General features: G+C 40.0%; 1 protein-coding gene across 2 annotated transcripts in view; it reads left to right on the top strand.

Moving 5' to 3' along the window:
- LOC118401968 (arf-GAP with GTPase, ANK repeat and PH domain-containing protein 3-like) overlaps window positions 1-17,143 on the top strand; it is a 394,943-nt gene that overhangs the window by 368,324 nt on the left and 9,476 nt on the right. For both annotated transcript variants that reach the window (XM_035799697.2, XM_035799696.2), the window contains exons 14-16: window positions 1,724-1,878; window positions 2,459-2,549; window positions 2,716-2,938. In XM_035799697.2, coding sequence (XP_035655590.1) covers window positions 1,724-1,878; window positions 2,459-2,549; window positions 2,716-2,938 — 469 coding nt within the window. The remainder of the gene's footprint in view (window positions 1-1,723; window positions 1,879-2,458; window positions 2,550-2,715; window positions 2,939-17,143) is intronic.

Raw genomic sequence — 17,143 nt, 5'->3', positions numbered from 1 at the left:
GTATCCTCATCAGTTTAAAAAATCAGCCATTCATTGCTTTTTTAATCTCCATAATGAAAGTGTTTTTAATGCCTCCAATTTATTGCCTGGCCAGTCAACGAAATAATTAGCTTTGTTCAGGTTTTTAGAAGCTGAATGCAGAAGTGTAACATCATTGGACTCTGAGGAAAACTAGGCTGCATATCTAAATGCCATGTTTTTTTTCTAGATGGAAAATGATGGGACATTTGAGGAGAAGAAAGGACCCATTCATTACATAAAGGCTTCATGCATCAAAAATGACTGAATTTCTTTATTAAATTACAAACTTTTAGCCATTTGTTCTGTTTTCTTAACAAGTTATTCTTGATAGGTTAATCGGACCTTTTAACACAAAATATTTCAATAAAACAACTATATACCTCCTATGATGTTAGACTACACCAGTGAGTGTCTTTTTAACATAACCCAACCCAGACTTCTAAACATACATTTTCCCTACCTCTACGTTTAAATAAGACACTCTGAGGTATTTATTGATTCTGTGACATGTAGTTGATGTCTCAAACTAAATCAGGTAATTGAAGTTGGTGTCGAGCTAATTGGATTATAGTTTTCCCCCTGAAGAGGAGACCCTCCGCTAGAGAATTGGGATTGATTTAGTCTCCACACTCCGATCCAAATCAGCTAAATCAGGTTCTGTATAGACCGAGGGACCAATGAGTACACGCCCCCCAACCTCTAAATGTCCAGTGCCTACCAAATAAAAGCTCAGTATTGTGTCCCTCCCAACCCCAGCACACACAACCTCTGCTTTTACCTGGCTTGGAATCACATGTTCCTAAATTCTGACCTGTTTATACTAGACTGGTTTGCCTCCATTTAGTACATCAAATCTGGGTGTGCAAAGAGGGGGCTGATGAGAGATGTGTTGGAGGAGCCCATTCACATTGTGACTAGTCTCCTCTCCAATCTCCGACTGGAGGCAGGGAAACATGCTTTATGCAAATGAGCCTGCTATATTTGCTTGGCCCTAATTAGGTAATTACAAATCATTTGTCTATGAGATCGAGCATGTGCCGAGGACTAGAAGATTTACATCAGTCAGTTTCTACTGTATTATCATCATCATCTTAATGAATTACTTGTGAATGGAGGAGGCATTATGACATGTGTTATAGCATATGTTTTTCAAAGCCCTTGCCCAGGCAGATGACAGGTGACATTTCCATGAAATGTATTACAAATGAATTACAATACCTGCAGCCATTTTACAATGTGTAAGGCCTAATCAGAGTAAAGAAGAAACGGTTTCTTATTGAAAATTTGAACAACAGAAAAATAGATGGATGGAAATCGGGAATAGAAATAGACCAGTAGAATGAATACAAAGGGCTATTTTGAATAAACTGTGTTGGAGTCTGTTGTTTTGAATTCATAGTGATGGCTATGATTTTCAAGTGTACACAATCAGTATCGAGTAGCTACTGTAAGGGTGCCCTGATACTGGTTCCAGTGAGTATCACTACAATAAATTGCTTGGATAAAAGTGTCAGCTAAATGGCATTTATTATTAGGCAGTTTTTCTGGACGGCAAACGATCAATTACAGAATAAATATTATACCATTGTCCAACAATAGCCAAGCTGTTACGATAATGAAAGTCATTTTAATTGAATTTCCTCTGTCATTGATTTTAAATGGCCATATTTCACCATGTCCGTGTGATGGTTTTGTTTTCCAGAGTTGGAGGAGTCGTTTGAGTTCACCATTGTGTCTCTGACAGGCCAGATGTGGTACTTCGAAGCGTCTACGTTTGAGGAGAGAGAGCTGTGGGTCACAGCCATTGAGAGCCAGATTTTTGCCAGCCTGCAGTCCTGTGAGAGCATGAAGAACAAGGTGGGCATGAGAGACAGTGAAGAAGGAGACAGTGGGTCTGTCCGGTCATGATTAATTTAGACCCAAGGGTTTTCCACGAACACGTTACTTGACCAGGAAAGACTCTGGTTGCTAATCAGGATGTGTGAATGCAAAATTCTCTCTCGGTTCTTCTCCTCTCTCTCCCCCGTCACCCCCCTCCCTCTCTCTGAGCTGCCATGTGTTGGGCTGTGTGTCAGACAGGTGCAGTGCAGTGTGGGGGAGCTCTTATTACACCTGACAGACTTCAGAGATGGGAACACGGCCTGTGTCAGAACACAGGGGAGGAATCGCAACGCAACACTGACTCATTTTCATATAATACTTTGTCTGTGCTCTCTCTCTCCCTCTCTACCCCCCTCTCTTTCTCTCTCTTTTTGCCTCTCTGTCTTTCATTCAAAGCCTCCAGTCCTCCCTCCTCTCTTCCCTTCTGTTGTTTGTGGTGTGTATCTTTCTGAAATCCTGTCTCCTCTATTCTCTCACTGTAAAGTCATGATGCCTCTCATAGATTACCTCTTGCTTACCTCCTTCTCACCTCTCTCTCACCTCTGCTCTCCTATAGTCCCGGTTAGGCAGCCAAAGTGACGCGGCATCCATTCAGTCCATAAGGAACGTGAGAGGGAACAGCTTCTGTGTGGACTGTGATACAGCCAGTGAGTACAGTACCATGTCAACATCTTCAGAGCTATATGTCAATGATTCCCAAGACGTTAAGTGCCAGGTACTGTACACTACGTGACAAAGAGAGCACAGATGACAAGCAGACTGGGATGTTTTACAATGCTGTAAGTCTCTATTTTTCTCCTCCTCCTCTCCCAGACCCTGACTGGGCCAGTCTGAACCTGGGGGCTCTGATCTGTATAGAGTGCTCAGGGATCCACAGGAACCTGGGGACCCACCTGTCGAGGGTGAGGTCTCTGGACCTGGATGACTGGCCCGTGGAGCTCAGCATGGTGCTGATGGCTATAGGCAACACCATGGCCAACAGTGTCTGGGAGGGGGCCCTGGAGGGGTACACCAAGGTGGGCGCTGACAGCACCAGGTCAGTACCCCACATCTGTCTGTTTGGTGTGGGTTTCTTTGTGTCTGTACTGTCTGTCTGTCTACCGGTCTACAGGTCTATTCATCTGTCTTTTGGTTTACTGGTCAGTACCCCTCATATGTCTCTCTCTCTCTCTCTCTCTCTCTCTCTCTCTCTCTCTCTCTCTCTCTCTCTACATTAATAATGGTAAGTGTGTGTGTGTGACATCACTTTGCACATACCTGCTAAATGCCTCTGACCAGCACCAAGTAAACCAAGGTCTGGTCCCCTCTTCTCTCTCCCCAATGAGGGTTGTTTGTCTCTGGGTGACAGTTGAGGCCCAGCACGTCTCTCTGACTAATGACCCTGTGTGTGGATGAGCAGGTAATTAAGGAGCCCATTATGGTGTTAGAGCCCACCCCAGGGGCCAAGCCCCAGGACCCATCAGGGCCCTGTCACATATCCATCACACAGGGCCCGGCTGCCATCACTCTCTCTGTCCCACTATAGAAGAATGGTCTGTAGTGTCTGTACTGTTTCTGTACTGACCTACATTAAGAGAAGATGTAAAGATATACTACTCAAGTGCTAAATGGCTTGGTTTTTCATATTTTGGTCTCATTGTTACCATTTATTGTATTGGAGTCACTGACATTGAATAGTCATTTTAAACAACTGATTGTCAGAAGAAAACAGCATTTCTTAATATCTCATAGGTAATCGTTGATCAATGATTATTCAAATGTCGATATCTATTTGTTGGCAGAGAACTGGACAAAAGAGGAATAATTGTTTTCTCAGGATTCCATTACCTTAGCCCTGCTCCTCTATCACCACAAAGCATCTGTTGTGCAAATATAGGAGACAAAAAGGTGAATGAATATATTATCTCCAATCTGATCCCCACCATATAAATCTTACTTTGTTGTCTCGTCTATAGAGATTGAACATTAAGATTAAACTTCAAGATTGTTCTATCTCTATGGTCTCATCATCATCATCATCCCTTGGACTTGAAGTGGTTCTGATGTTAACTGTGTCACCGTGGTGACATGGTGCAGCTTTGTGATGGAACCCAGGCAGCTGGTGTAGCGTTCCCACCCCACCTCCTACTAAACATTAGTGACACGTAATTTAAACGACTCAGTAACTAGGCTACCTGAAGCTACCTGCCTCACATCTGATTGAATGTCTCCTGCAACACTAGTTCTGCCGGCTCGCTCCTCAGCTTTTAAAATTTTTACTTAAAAGCTGTTCATCCACACGATTGGTTTAGCTTTTTAGAAATTCTTATGTGAAAGTAGAATGTACAGATTTGCATTATAGTCAGGTTTATGTAGATATCAAGACTTGTCAGTACTAATCAACATGTAGGCTAGTTTTGTGGTGTTTTTTTATTGGTTTGTATCTTTTGAAGGACTAATACATTTAGTATTTTTTTATCAGACTTCCCCAGTGCCATCAATGGCTTTCAGAGGTAGTTTAAATGTATTTATTTGTATGCCATAAATGATGTGTGTGTACATCAATAGATTATGATGACATACATTTCTCTCAAGAAATGCAGCGCTGGGATCTTTCTCCAGTCAGCATATTGGAGGGGAGTTGTTCCTTTAATTAGTGTCTGCCGGTCGGCATGATCTCCACGTCACCTCTAATTGTCTGGCATGCACGTGAGAGAACGCAGACAGACAGACAGACAGACAGGCAGGCAGGCAGACAGACAGACAGACAGACAGACAGACAGACAGACAGACAGACAGGCAGGCAGGCAGACAGGCAGGCAGGCAGGCAGGCAGACAGGCAGGCAGGCAGACATACAGACAGGCAGACAGACTTGCAGACAGACTTGCAGACAGACTTGCAGACAGGCAGACAGACTTGCAGACAGGCAGACAGACTTGCAGACAGGCAGACAGACTTGCAGACAGGCAGACAGACTTGCAGACAGACTTACAGGCAGACAGGCAGGCAGGCAGACAGACTTACAGACAGGGAATCCACCATACACACACCTCCCTCACCCCTCATCCCCTGTGTCTCATTTGGGGAGGAAGATGTCCGGGAGCGTGAACGGATGTGGAAGGCTATCCCTCACCGGCGCTGGCCACTTTACTGTCACCCCTCTGTAGGTTGGAGCGCCATGCGGGGCCCTTGGCCATGGCCAGGTAATAGCTCTGCTCTGACGACCAGAGGAGAGGAGAGAGAGAGGAGACGAGCCCTCCTCCTCCTTCACTTTGGTTCAGAAATAATTTTCCGCTCCCACATGCTGCCTGCAGGGGCTGTGTGGTAATACAAATGAATCACATCACTAACCCCTCGAAACCTGCGCACTCATTTTAACTCCCTCCTTCTCGAACGGACACAAGTGTCTGGGAGAATGGATGCAGCATCACTCTTTCTCATCCCTTGTTCTCAGCTGTTTTTAGAATTACGACCCCAGTGTGGATTGCAGAGAGGCTGTAGTTTAGCCTTCTTTTGGATGAAGCTAAGCCATAATGATCCTCTTTCCCCCCGGAACCCCAAAGTTCCCAGACCGCAGAGCCTGTCCGGATACTCACAGGTTAGGGGTGTGGGAGCATCAACCGGCAAGCGGCCACACTCAAACTCTCCAAAGAGGCTTTAGAATAGCTGGCCTTGCCAGGAGCTCTGGTGGAGGTGGGGTAATTAATTTAGACAAATGAATGAGCGGAGCGGGGGTCTCCCATCCAGTCCAGCACGGTGCCATGGCTGTCTCTCCAAATGAAACCCACAGGTCACTGATTAGCCCCTCCCGCCGGGGAGACGTTTCACCACTAATTACCCAACATGCCACTGTGTTTCAGCACCAGCAAGGTAATATAGGGCCAACTGAAGTAGATTGTTGTAGCAAGCGATTTATTTAAAATCTTACAAAATGCCATATAAATGAAAGAAAATAATAAAGTATTATTTCTACAACAGATATACACTTTGGCATTTTGTCTCAATACATCTGCTTCAAGGAAGAATAATTTGTGTGAGCTGGATTGAATGAGAATAATTTTGCCAAGCAATGGTGTTTGCGTGAATGGGTGCATGTGTGGTGTACGTGTCGTTGTCCCAGAGTTTTGTTGGAGAGGACAGGGGCAGTAGGGGTTAACAGCGAGAGCGTTTAAGGGTGTTAGTCTTCGCTGGCACAAAAACACAGCCACTCCATCACAGGGACGGTGTCAACCTCATTAATGTCACAATATATTCAACTCATCCTGCCCTGCCTGCCGCTAGCCCACGGCTAACAGATGCTCCTCTACTGGCCTCTCAAAAGAACGACTGGCCAAACCACTCAACCAGACTGCTCAACCCCCAAAAAACAGCAGTTTCATTCTAGAACCATACTATAGAACCATCATCTCTGAGCCAACATTATATATGCATGAGTGAAGAAGTATGGGTTTTATCCTAGAGAGTTAGATTTTAGATCATGGTTCTTATGTAGTTGTTATTAATTGAGAAGTGTTTGACTTAGACTGAAATAGGTGCCGGTACTCATTTCTGTGCCACTACTGTTTATATTTAGATTCAGGAGCAATACTTTTGAGCTAATATTCTATAAGAGGAATAGGAACTCGAGCAGTAGAAAATTTGAGGTGCTGGTACTCCGCTCCGGTGAGCTCCTGCCCAAGTCAAATCAAATTAATCAAATCAAATGTTATTGGTCACATACACGTTTAGCAGATGTTATAGTGAGTGTAGCAAAATGCTTGTGCTTCTATCTCCAACAGTGCAGTAATGTCTAACAGTTTCACAACATATACCCAAAATACACGTAAATCTAAGTAAGGAATGGATTCAGAATATACATATATGTCAGAACAGCATTGGTCTAAAATACAGTGGCATAGTATAGAATACAGTATAAACATATGAGATGGGTGATGCAATATTTACACACAATTAAAGTGACTAAGATACCGTAGAATAGTACAGAGTACAGTTTACACATATGAGATGAGTAAAGCCAGACATTATTCAAGTGGCTTGTGTTTCATTTCCTTAAAGTGGCCAATGATTCCTAATCTATGTCTACAGGCAGCAGCCTCTGATGTGCTGGACGTGGCTGTTTAACAGTCAGTGGTGTAGTATACAATGCAATACAGCATATACATATGAAATAGGTGATGCAGGATGTAAACACGATTTAAAAGTGACTAAGATACTGTAGAATAGTGTGGAGGCCAGTTTTTACATATGAGATGAATAATGATAGATTATAAACATTATTATAGTGGCTAGCGATCCATTTCTAAAAGTGGTCAGTGACTTCAAATTTATGTCTATAGGCAGCCGCCTCTGATGTGCTAGTGATGGCTGTTTAGCAGTCTGATGGCCTTGAGAGAGTTTCAAAAGAAGTAAAAAGATGTCATGCACTGATTGAGGATAACATCTAAGCTGTACCCCTGTTGTTGACTGTAGGGGGTCTTATTTAGGAGTTTTACTGTTGACATTTACTGGGTTGTTCTCTCATTTCTCACCCCTAGCAACCTTTTGACGCTCTGGGGCCCTGTATCTGTCCGTTGTGGGTGATTTTGTTTTTTCTCTCTTTTATTTTCCTCACTTTCTGTCCCCTTCCCCCAGCTTTCTCTATCTTTCTCTCTCAATTAATTTCAAAGGGCTTTATTTATTGGCATGGGAAACATGTTTAAATTGTCAAAGTAAGTGGAATAGATAATAAACAATCAAACATTAACAGTAAACATTACACTCCCACATTTTTCTGAAGAATAGAGACATTTCAAATGTTATATTATGGCTATGTACACGCTATGAAATTGAATACAATTATACTCTACAAAAGATAACATTTGGTCCCAGTCTAAATAGAGTAAAAATTAGTTCAATTTTCAGAGTTATTTCTACTCTATTCAATGTTTATATTTAACTCTACAAACCGTAATTTACTCTATTTTGCTTAAAATGAAAACTCTTCCAATTCACTCAATATATAATTTAATATTATCAGTCAAGTGGCATTTGTACAACTGAACTTAACGTCAATAAATCAGAAGTCAGTATTTAACAAGGCACTTTATTCTTAAATGTAAGGCATTTGCAATACATCAAAATACTGATGATAATAAAATAAAATTGTGGACAGAAATTAAATGTTGGCATCTGTCCCCACTTTATTAAAAGTAAATAAAAAAGTAAATATTGCAATACAATACATCATGGTTTTAAAGAGCTTACTGTGCAGTGTTTAGAATCACAGGAAACAGTATGGGACAATAAACAAACTTGAATCATCACAACTGTAAGACATCTGTATATCAAATGCTTTGTGACAGAAAAGCTCTTGAACATCAACTACATAAGGTCCTTCTGTTGTACACCCAACTCTATCTGCATTAAAATGTTCATCAATAAATATTGTTTGTAGAGCGTTGGACTAGTAACCAAAAGGTTACAAGATCGAATCCCCGAGCTGACAAGGTAAAAATCTGTCGTTCTGCCCAGAACAAGGCAGTTAACCCACTGTTCCTAGGCCGTCATTGAGAATAAGAGAATAAGAATTTGTTCTTAACTGACTTGCCTAGTTAAATAAAGGTCAAATAAACAAGTTGCAAAGTTTTCTTGAACTGGAATCCGTCTGCATCATCTCCTTTATATTGGGGTGTTTGTAAATAAACTGTAATGTTTTCAAAATTGGGATGTAAACACATTTATCAGTAACAACAATATGATCAAAGTCTCCAGTAGTCTGATTATGTTGTGTATCAAATCTAGTACCAAGAACATATTCAACTGGTCTAACCTTCACCACTTTTCTGTCAAATACTGCCTTCTCTTACTTTCAGAATTTAATACAACAAAAGGATTTTCATTTTTTTCAAAACACTGATCAATTTTGCTCTCAATGTCCCTTTTAATAGGCTCTTGTATAGACAGACACTTCTTCACAGAATCAACTATCTCTTCCATGGAAGAAGGGGAACTTGTTGATGGCAAGTCATCAAAATGACTTCCTGCTACATATTCAGCTGTAGAGGGGCCTTCACCATGATCAGAACCAGGTTCATGTGCTTTATAAAGATGCTTTCTGAACCTAGAAAAAGTGACAAACTTGTGAACAACCAGCTTGACCGCATTTAAGACTAAGTGTCTTTCCAGGACAATATCCGTGGACCAACTTCAGGTGTTTTGTCAAGGAATTAGCATTTGCCTGGGAGCTTTTGCAAGCAAAACACAACATTTTAGATGAATGATATGAAGAAGTTTCTGTGTGAAATTAAAAAGGTTATTTCCTATGCTGCGTTTTAACCGTTTGCAACTTCAAAACTTTTAGTACCTCAATGCAGTATCTGAGACCTCAACTCTGCAACCCTAAGGTTAACCTTAGTGGTATCAACATCAATTTCATAAATTGTGGTTTGCAAGAAGTTGTACACATTTACCAGATCCTGGTTGTATGAGGTACCGAAGACAAAATGAGCTTTGAAAAGCTCATCAAAACAGGCAAGAATGTCTGGTGACTTACAAGGTATTGCATGTTTGTCGATCACAATGAAGTGCTTGTGAATCACACTCCTCTGGGTCCCCACAAGCAAGCAGATAGGGTATCCAGATGCCCCTGGATGCTGGTCCCAGTCTGTGACACAAGAACTTCATTAGTGCGCTATTAAAATGAGTCGCTGTTCGCAAACAGTTTGGGAAAATGTAAATTACAGCTACACATGATCTTACCATGATTTGTCCCTAATCTTAAAAGTAGTTAATAGGATTAGGAATGGAAACAAAACAGTCAACTGTAACCTCACCTAGATAAACTTCACAATGTAGTCACTGGCGTGTCTGGCTGAGATTTTGCTGGTCTCTTGCGGCCATGAAGTGACTGTGGCAGAAGGTGGACAAGGACCAAAATGGATGACATGTCACTGTCCCATCCTGAGAGTACAGATTTTCACTGAAAGTTATGTCGTTTCTTTGGCTATGCCGGATTAATTGCTATGACATGCTATTCTATAAAACAATTTCTCCGTAATTAATTAATTAATTAATAATTAATATCACCTGATTGAGCTAATCATGTAAATGTAATTAACCAGAGAGTCGGGCTCCACGAAATAATATTTATAGAGCTGTTATCTTCAGAATAAACTCTTAAAGATTAGTAATTATTTTACATCCATAGCAGTCAACATTAATCATCATCTTACTTTAGTTTCATACTCTGAAAGTTGTACATTCTTGGTTATCTGCAAGAATCTTGGCTAACAAGATGAATCAGCAATAAAATACTGGGTTTAATGATTTATTTAAAAAATACCTAACTAATCACACAGAATAACATATACAAAGAATGAATTATACCAGGATAATTCTTTGTCATAGGAAACGTCCCTGGCGGGCGGAACAGATATGACAGCTTGTTACACAAAGGAAAAGGGGTGGGGTTTGAGTGAAAGAGCGGGAGACTGGAACAGAGGCGAAGCTGTGCTATCGTAAATACAGTATCTTATGCATTCTAAATTACCACCCATTTGGAAAAGGAAAATGCAATAAATATTCACTCTGAGCTGCGCTTCAGTAGGTTGGTGGTAGAGGGAAGACCGTGTTGCCAAACCAAGTCCTTTGTCCTTTGAAGAATGTCTCTGGTGGTCACTTGGATAAGTTCTAGTAACGTCGTTGTGTGGTAGATGGGATACTCTGTCTGTTCCTTCCTAACCTGCGTTTGCAGCTGCGGTCGCTAACTCAATGGCTAGGAGGTATCACTTCTGTAGTGAATAAGAGTTCAAAGTTCATACCATTCGCAACCAAAGCTCATGCTGATTTTGGCTTCGTTCTGTAGTTTTTTCTGAACCATTCTGACATGGGATCGTCACCCTCACATCCGTGGAACAGCAAGTTATGTTGTAGTCAAGAGCTTATATAGGAAGGAAGAGGGGTGTGTGTGAAAAGTTTACAACCTCTGTATCTTCACGTGGGCGGGCCACTGAGTGAGCAGCCCGAACTTATGACAACCCACATCTCACATTTTAGAAGCTAAAATCACATTTCATCCTATCACAAATAATTTCATATTCAAACATTTAAATTGAACAACAATTCCATGTGAATCTGATAACTCTGATGTATAGACTTTCCACTGTGGAGTTTACGTCATCTTATCATTGATGAGAATGTCTCAGATGACAACCGAACTGAAATCATATTCATTAAGTACCACAGCATATGTTCAATTGTTCAGATTACCAGAATATAGTTCATTTCCCCCCACCTACTGATGTTCCCAGAATCTCAATGTTAACCAAGTTTATTTTTTTTTAACCTCAATAGGTTTGAGAAGAGAAAAGGGGGGAAGAGGTATTTATGACGGTCATAAACCTATCACCCAGGCCAACGTCATGACAGTTACATCATTCCAGTTCAGAAATAATGCTCCCTTCCAGTAGTGTAATCATTTTATTCCAGCATACCATTTTCCACTCCTTTTGTGGATTCAGCATATTGAACCAGGTTTTGCAGGTTGCCTGTCTGTGTGAAGCTATGGCTTTGGTCAATGACTTTCTGCTTGTAGAGAGTAGGCCACTTCTCAAGGAACTTTGCAGATGTTGCATCACCAAACATCAGACTAAAATCTTGCTCATTCTGCAGACAATATGGAATAAGTCAAGACAGAACAGTAAACATTATGGTGTGGCACTATCGTCAAGTAATTGATAAGGGAATTTATATGTTTAAGGTAATGACTAAAGAATTCCACCCTGAAACGTATTTATTAGATTATGTAACATATATAATGAATAATTAGACAAACGTAACTATTAGTAATTATTAGATTATGTAACATGGATAACAAATTAGAATGATAAACTTCAGTCTAAATGGTTTGGTTGAGACAAGTAGAAATGTGTGTGTGTGTGTCTAAGAAAAAACAGAGAACAATTAAACTATGCATGACCTGACCTGGTTAGAACTCTGGGAAACTTACAACAGGAAAGGGAGTCCTGTCAAGGTCCCTCTAATCTCGGGGGGATGGAACTGCCAACTTGGTAGTGATAAACAGGAATGAGAACTGTGGGGAAAGATACATCCCCCTACTGTTTGTGTGTCGGTATGTGCATATTAGTAGGTAGGGGGAGGGTGAGTTATAAAATGGTATGTCTTTGTATTATGGACTTTAGAACATTCTCGTGAATAACTTTACGGACATTTTGCATGAGCTGAGTTTGCCTAATTTGTATTAAACCCAGGGTCTTACAAACCTCAGGGATTGGTCAAAGCTTAAATAATTGTTAGTTATCATCATTGGGATTGAAAATTCTCGTGACAGTAATATATCACAGTCCTAATCAGACTGTTGTAAAACAGAAAACAATTGTCCTGACAGTTTCAAGGCAAGGCAGTCAAAGATCCATGCATGCAGTTATGTCACCAGATGAAAAGTAGGATTTATTTGACTCAGAAACAGAATTTATACTAAGAAATACTTAAAGGGTAAGAGACTAAGAAACAGTTGCTTATACAGATGTTCACATACAATTATTCTCTGGTCATGTGTCATGAATGAGACTAACTCCAATCAAAATCACTTACACGTCAGTGACTGATGCATGGTCTTCTGTCGTCCCTCGGATGCTTCCCTTTGAACAGATGTCAGTCTCCATGCTAGATATCCACTCCCATCTTCTGCATTGTAATAATGCTCCTAAACACATGTCAGTCTCCATGCTAGATATCCACTCCCATCTTCTGCATTGTAATAATGCTCCTAAACACATGTCAGTCTCCATGCTAGATATCCACTCCCATCTTCTGCATTGTAATAATGCTCCTAAACACATGTCAGTCTCCATGCTAGATATCCACTCCCATCTTCTGCATTGTAATAATGCTCCTAAACACATGTCAGTCTCCATGCTAGATATCCACTCCCATCTTCTGCATTGTAATAATGCTCCTAAACACATGTCAGTCTCCATGCTAGATATCCACTCCCATCTTCTGCATTGTAATAATGCTCCTAAAGTAAAGTATAATTCAGTTTGAGTGAACAGGGTTGAGCTCAGGAGAGACTGCAGAGATGGTCGGCATACAGACATGTTAACAGAAATTTAGTTTAAATAAAAACATCACCAAACAGTAAAACAACAATTTAAATACTGACATTCTGAAAAAAATTCAAGGTGTAAGAGTCCCAGAGAGTTAAAAAGGTTAGACTTCGGTGTTAATGTACTTACACAACTAAACTTGCTCCTAGGATCGGCCAGGTATGGGAACAAGGCAATGATTCCCTTTGCGTAGTCCTCTTTAACACGCCTTGAAGGACTTGCCCTAGACCCACACACACTTTACTGTTTGAGTTCCAAACAAAAGTATTGATGTGTAGATCACAATTTCTGCTAAAAATGTTGTTAGGTGGTAAGGTATGTAATGAGTATATGACTCACTTGTCATTTGTGCAACCAATATCTTGACCATATCGCATCTTCTGCTATCTGTTAGGCTTTTTGTCCGAGCATACTCATTCATGATCCTCTCTCCTCCAGGTTTGTTCTTCAGAATGTCTTCAATCATCTAAGTCGGAGTAATTTAAAAAGGAACACGCTAACACTTTTAAAACAGCAATGAAATAGCAAGTATAATTAAACACACCATGATCACCCTTTCACAACTTTCATTGGTGTAATTTTTCACTCAATCTTCAAGGTTGGCATTTGTTTAAACTGGAAATTTTCAGTACTTACATGAGATAGATGATTATCCTGTCTTTCTTGTAGCAGGACTCTGCTGCAATATAATCGGTCATCGGAGTCCCCCTCATTGTCTCCACTGTATTTTGATAAGGAGCTGCTTGCAGAGGAGCTCAACGAATCTAGCAATCATGTTAACATTTAACTGGTGTGATTAACACTGTAATTATAACACAATTTAGGTGGAAACATCCATTATTATGATTAGAGGACTTTTGTTAATGACAAAGGGAATGCAAAAATGTTACATTTTGAATTGATTAGGCCCACTACTGTTCTAAAAGGGGTGGGAGAGGTGAGCACAGAAACAAAGATCATTTTAAAATATCAAAATGAGAAAAGACATCAGCAGATATATCTGCTTGTCTCACATTTTCAGAACATGTTAGGCTAGCCAGAACTGTATGGATGACTGTGAAGCTCTAAGCTAATAAGCAAGTCACCATCAGGATTTGGGTCTTTGGGGTAAACAAACCTCCAGCACACCAAGGTCTTGTTTCTTTAGAAGAAACTCAAACACCTCCTCATCAACTTCAGTCTTCGATTCCTCATAGACTTTTAAGTCCAAGTTTGGAATGTCAAATTTATTGGCAACTGTGAAGACGAAATAAGATTGCGTTATTGATTAAATATGTTGTGTATTTTTAGAGAAAAACCAGAACAGAAGACAGAAATCAAGAGGTCATCTTTACTTCAACATCATAACCCTCAAAACTGACTTAGTACTCCTTTCCACATCAATTCCAATTAAATGCAGTCTACAGGCTACTACTGCCATGTACTGAATTATTATATCAGCAGTATTATAGCAATACACCACAGATATCTATAAACACTGAGATTGTAGCGGCATACAAATGTTAGTATCACTTTTTTTTAAAACCATTAATGACTTGCAAAGACAATGAGCGCAGCTACAGATGAGCATAATAAGACAACTCCCAAAACATAAACCATTCATGACAGGCAAAGACAATGAGTGCAGCTACAGATGAGCATAATAAGACAACTCCCAAAACATAAACCAATCTTTGACTGATCTGTGATTTGGGGAGGCGCAAGTTTCCTTTGTATTCATTATCACCAAGGAAATCGGCAATCAGTTTGACAGTAAATTTAAAGTAAGTATATTTAAAGTGTGTCGGTATAAGTGTGTTATTCCATTTGATATTGTGTGAAATGTGAAACTTTTCACTCACCACAATCCAAAAAGTATTTGAAGGTCAGTTGCCCCTCATAGCAAATGTACTTTTGACAATCCCTGTACTTCACATGTGCAGCCTGCATCCTTAATGACAAGGAAAAACAAGTTTATTTAAATTCCATAAACACACATTTGCACAAATTACAAGAGAGCAGTGCTCTGTTTAGAGTAAGACACGTGTTGCATCGACCTGCCTGTAGCTAAATACTGTCTACTAACAGCTCTCTTTTCAGAGTAAAACGCACGTGTTGCACCGACCAAACTGCTCTAAATCTGTCCCAACAGCTCGGTTCAGAGTAAAATGCTTGTGTCTGTTCAGAGTAAAATGCACATGTCGCACCGACCAAACTGCAGGAAAAAACGTCAACCAGTAACAGCTCTAAAGTTCAGAGTAAAACGCACTTGTCACACTGACCAAACTGCGCTAAATCTGTCCATCAGCTCTGTTCAGGGTAAAATGCACGTGTCGCACTGACCAAACTGCAGCTAAAAACTGTCTAATAGCTTTAAACTTGAGTGAAACACACATGTAGCACAGACCAACTGCAGCTAACTGTCTGCTAGCAGCTCGCTTTTCAGAGTAAAACACATGTTGTACTGACTAACCTGCTGGCAGTAGTCAGTAAAGTCCGCTAGCTACTGATAATAGCTAATAACAGGTTATGCACTGATCCATCAGGCATACATACTGTCCATGAATCAATAAAAGTGGTATAACTTAATGTTACTGTAGCTAGCTAGATAATTAGCTCTAGCTAGATGCTCACATTAGCACCTGACTATGCAAATCGTGCAGTAACAGTAAGCCTACACTACAATGCTCGCTAGCTGTAATGTTGCGCAACAGATTTAATTTGCACATAAAGTTAATTAACCAATAACAGTGAACTTACCTGGAATTCTAATTAAGTATAGAAATTAAGAAATTCTGTGGTTCTGTGAATAACTTCTGATGGTCGGCGGATCCTCGCTCTCAATCTGTCTACTCTTTCCATTCGCGAGACACTTGCAAATGGACAATGGCGGCAAAATCTAAATTTAACCAACATTAGTGATTGTGGTAATAATTACACTCTAATTATTATTAAATTATTTTATTTAACTACTTGAGAGGAAAATAATTGTAACTTTTAAAAACATTCTCTAGTTTTTACTGTGTACTGACAGTATTGTAGCCATGTGCAAATACAATGCCCCCTGTAGTTATTGGGACAGTGAGGCATTTTTTCTGCATCACATTCAACTACATAGAGGTCCTCAATCAATCATTTAAACTGCCTGAGTGGCACCAGCACATGTAACTGCACTGAACTCTGCAGATTGTTCCACAAATTACAGGCAAAAAAACTAAATGCAGATATTATGTGTATTGAAGTAGTTAAAAGTTACATATTTGGTCCCATATTCGTAGCACGCAATGACTACATCAAACTTGTGCCTCTACAAATTTGTTGAGTGCATTTGCTGTTTGTTTTGTTTGTGTTTCAGATTATTTTGTTCACAATAGAAATGAATGGTAAATAATGTATTGTGTCATTTTGGAGTCACGTCTGTTGTAAATAAGAATAGAATAGGTTTCTAAACACTTCTACATTAATGTGGATGCTACTATTATAACAGATAATCCTGAATAAGTCTTGAATAATAATAATAATAATGATGTTGTGAGAAAGTTATAGATGCACAAATATCATACCCCCAAGACATGCTAACCTCTCACCATTACAATAACGGGAGGTTAGCGTGATATTTGTGGGTCTAACTTTCTCACTCGTCATTATTCACAATTCATTAAGGATTATCCGTAATCATGGCATCCACATTCATGTAGAAATGTTTAGAAACATATGATATTCTTATTTACAATAAAAGTATCTCTAAGATGACACTATCGTCCGTGTGGCGGTTGGTAGAGTATGGCGCTTGCAATGCCAGGGTTGTGGGTTCGATTCCCCACAGGGGACCATTATAAAGTACGAAAAATGTATGCACTCATTACTGTAAATCACTCTGGATAAGAGCAGCAGTTAAATGACTAAAATATAAATGTATTATGGGCGGCAGGTAGCCTAGTAGTTAGAGCGTTGGGCCAGTAACCACTAGATCAAATCCCCAAGCTGACAAGGTAAAAATCTGTCTTTCTGTAAATAAGAATTTGTTCTTAACTGACTTGCCTATGGTAAAATAAAATATTTACCATTCATTTCTATTAGGAACAAAATGATCTGAAACACAACTAAAACAAACAGCAAGTGCATCCAACAAATTTGTAGAGTCACAATCATTGTGTGCTAGGAATATGGGACCAAA

The sequence above is a fragment of the Oncorhynchus keta genome, chromosome 23 (genome assembly GCF_023373465.1).
Source record: "Oncorhynchus keta strain PuntledgeMale-10-30-2019 chromosome 23, Oket_V2, whole genome shotgun sequence".
Lineage (NCBI taxonomy): Eukaryota > Metazoa > Chordata > Actinopteri > Salmoniformes > Salmonidae > Oncorhynchus > Oncorhynchus keta.
Note: the sequence above shows the minus strand (reverse complement) of the source record. Positions and strands in the feature narration are given on the sequence as shown.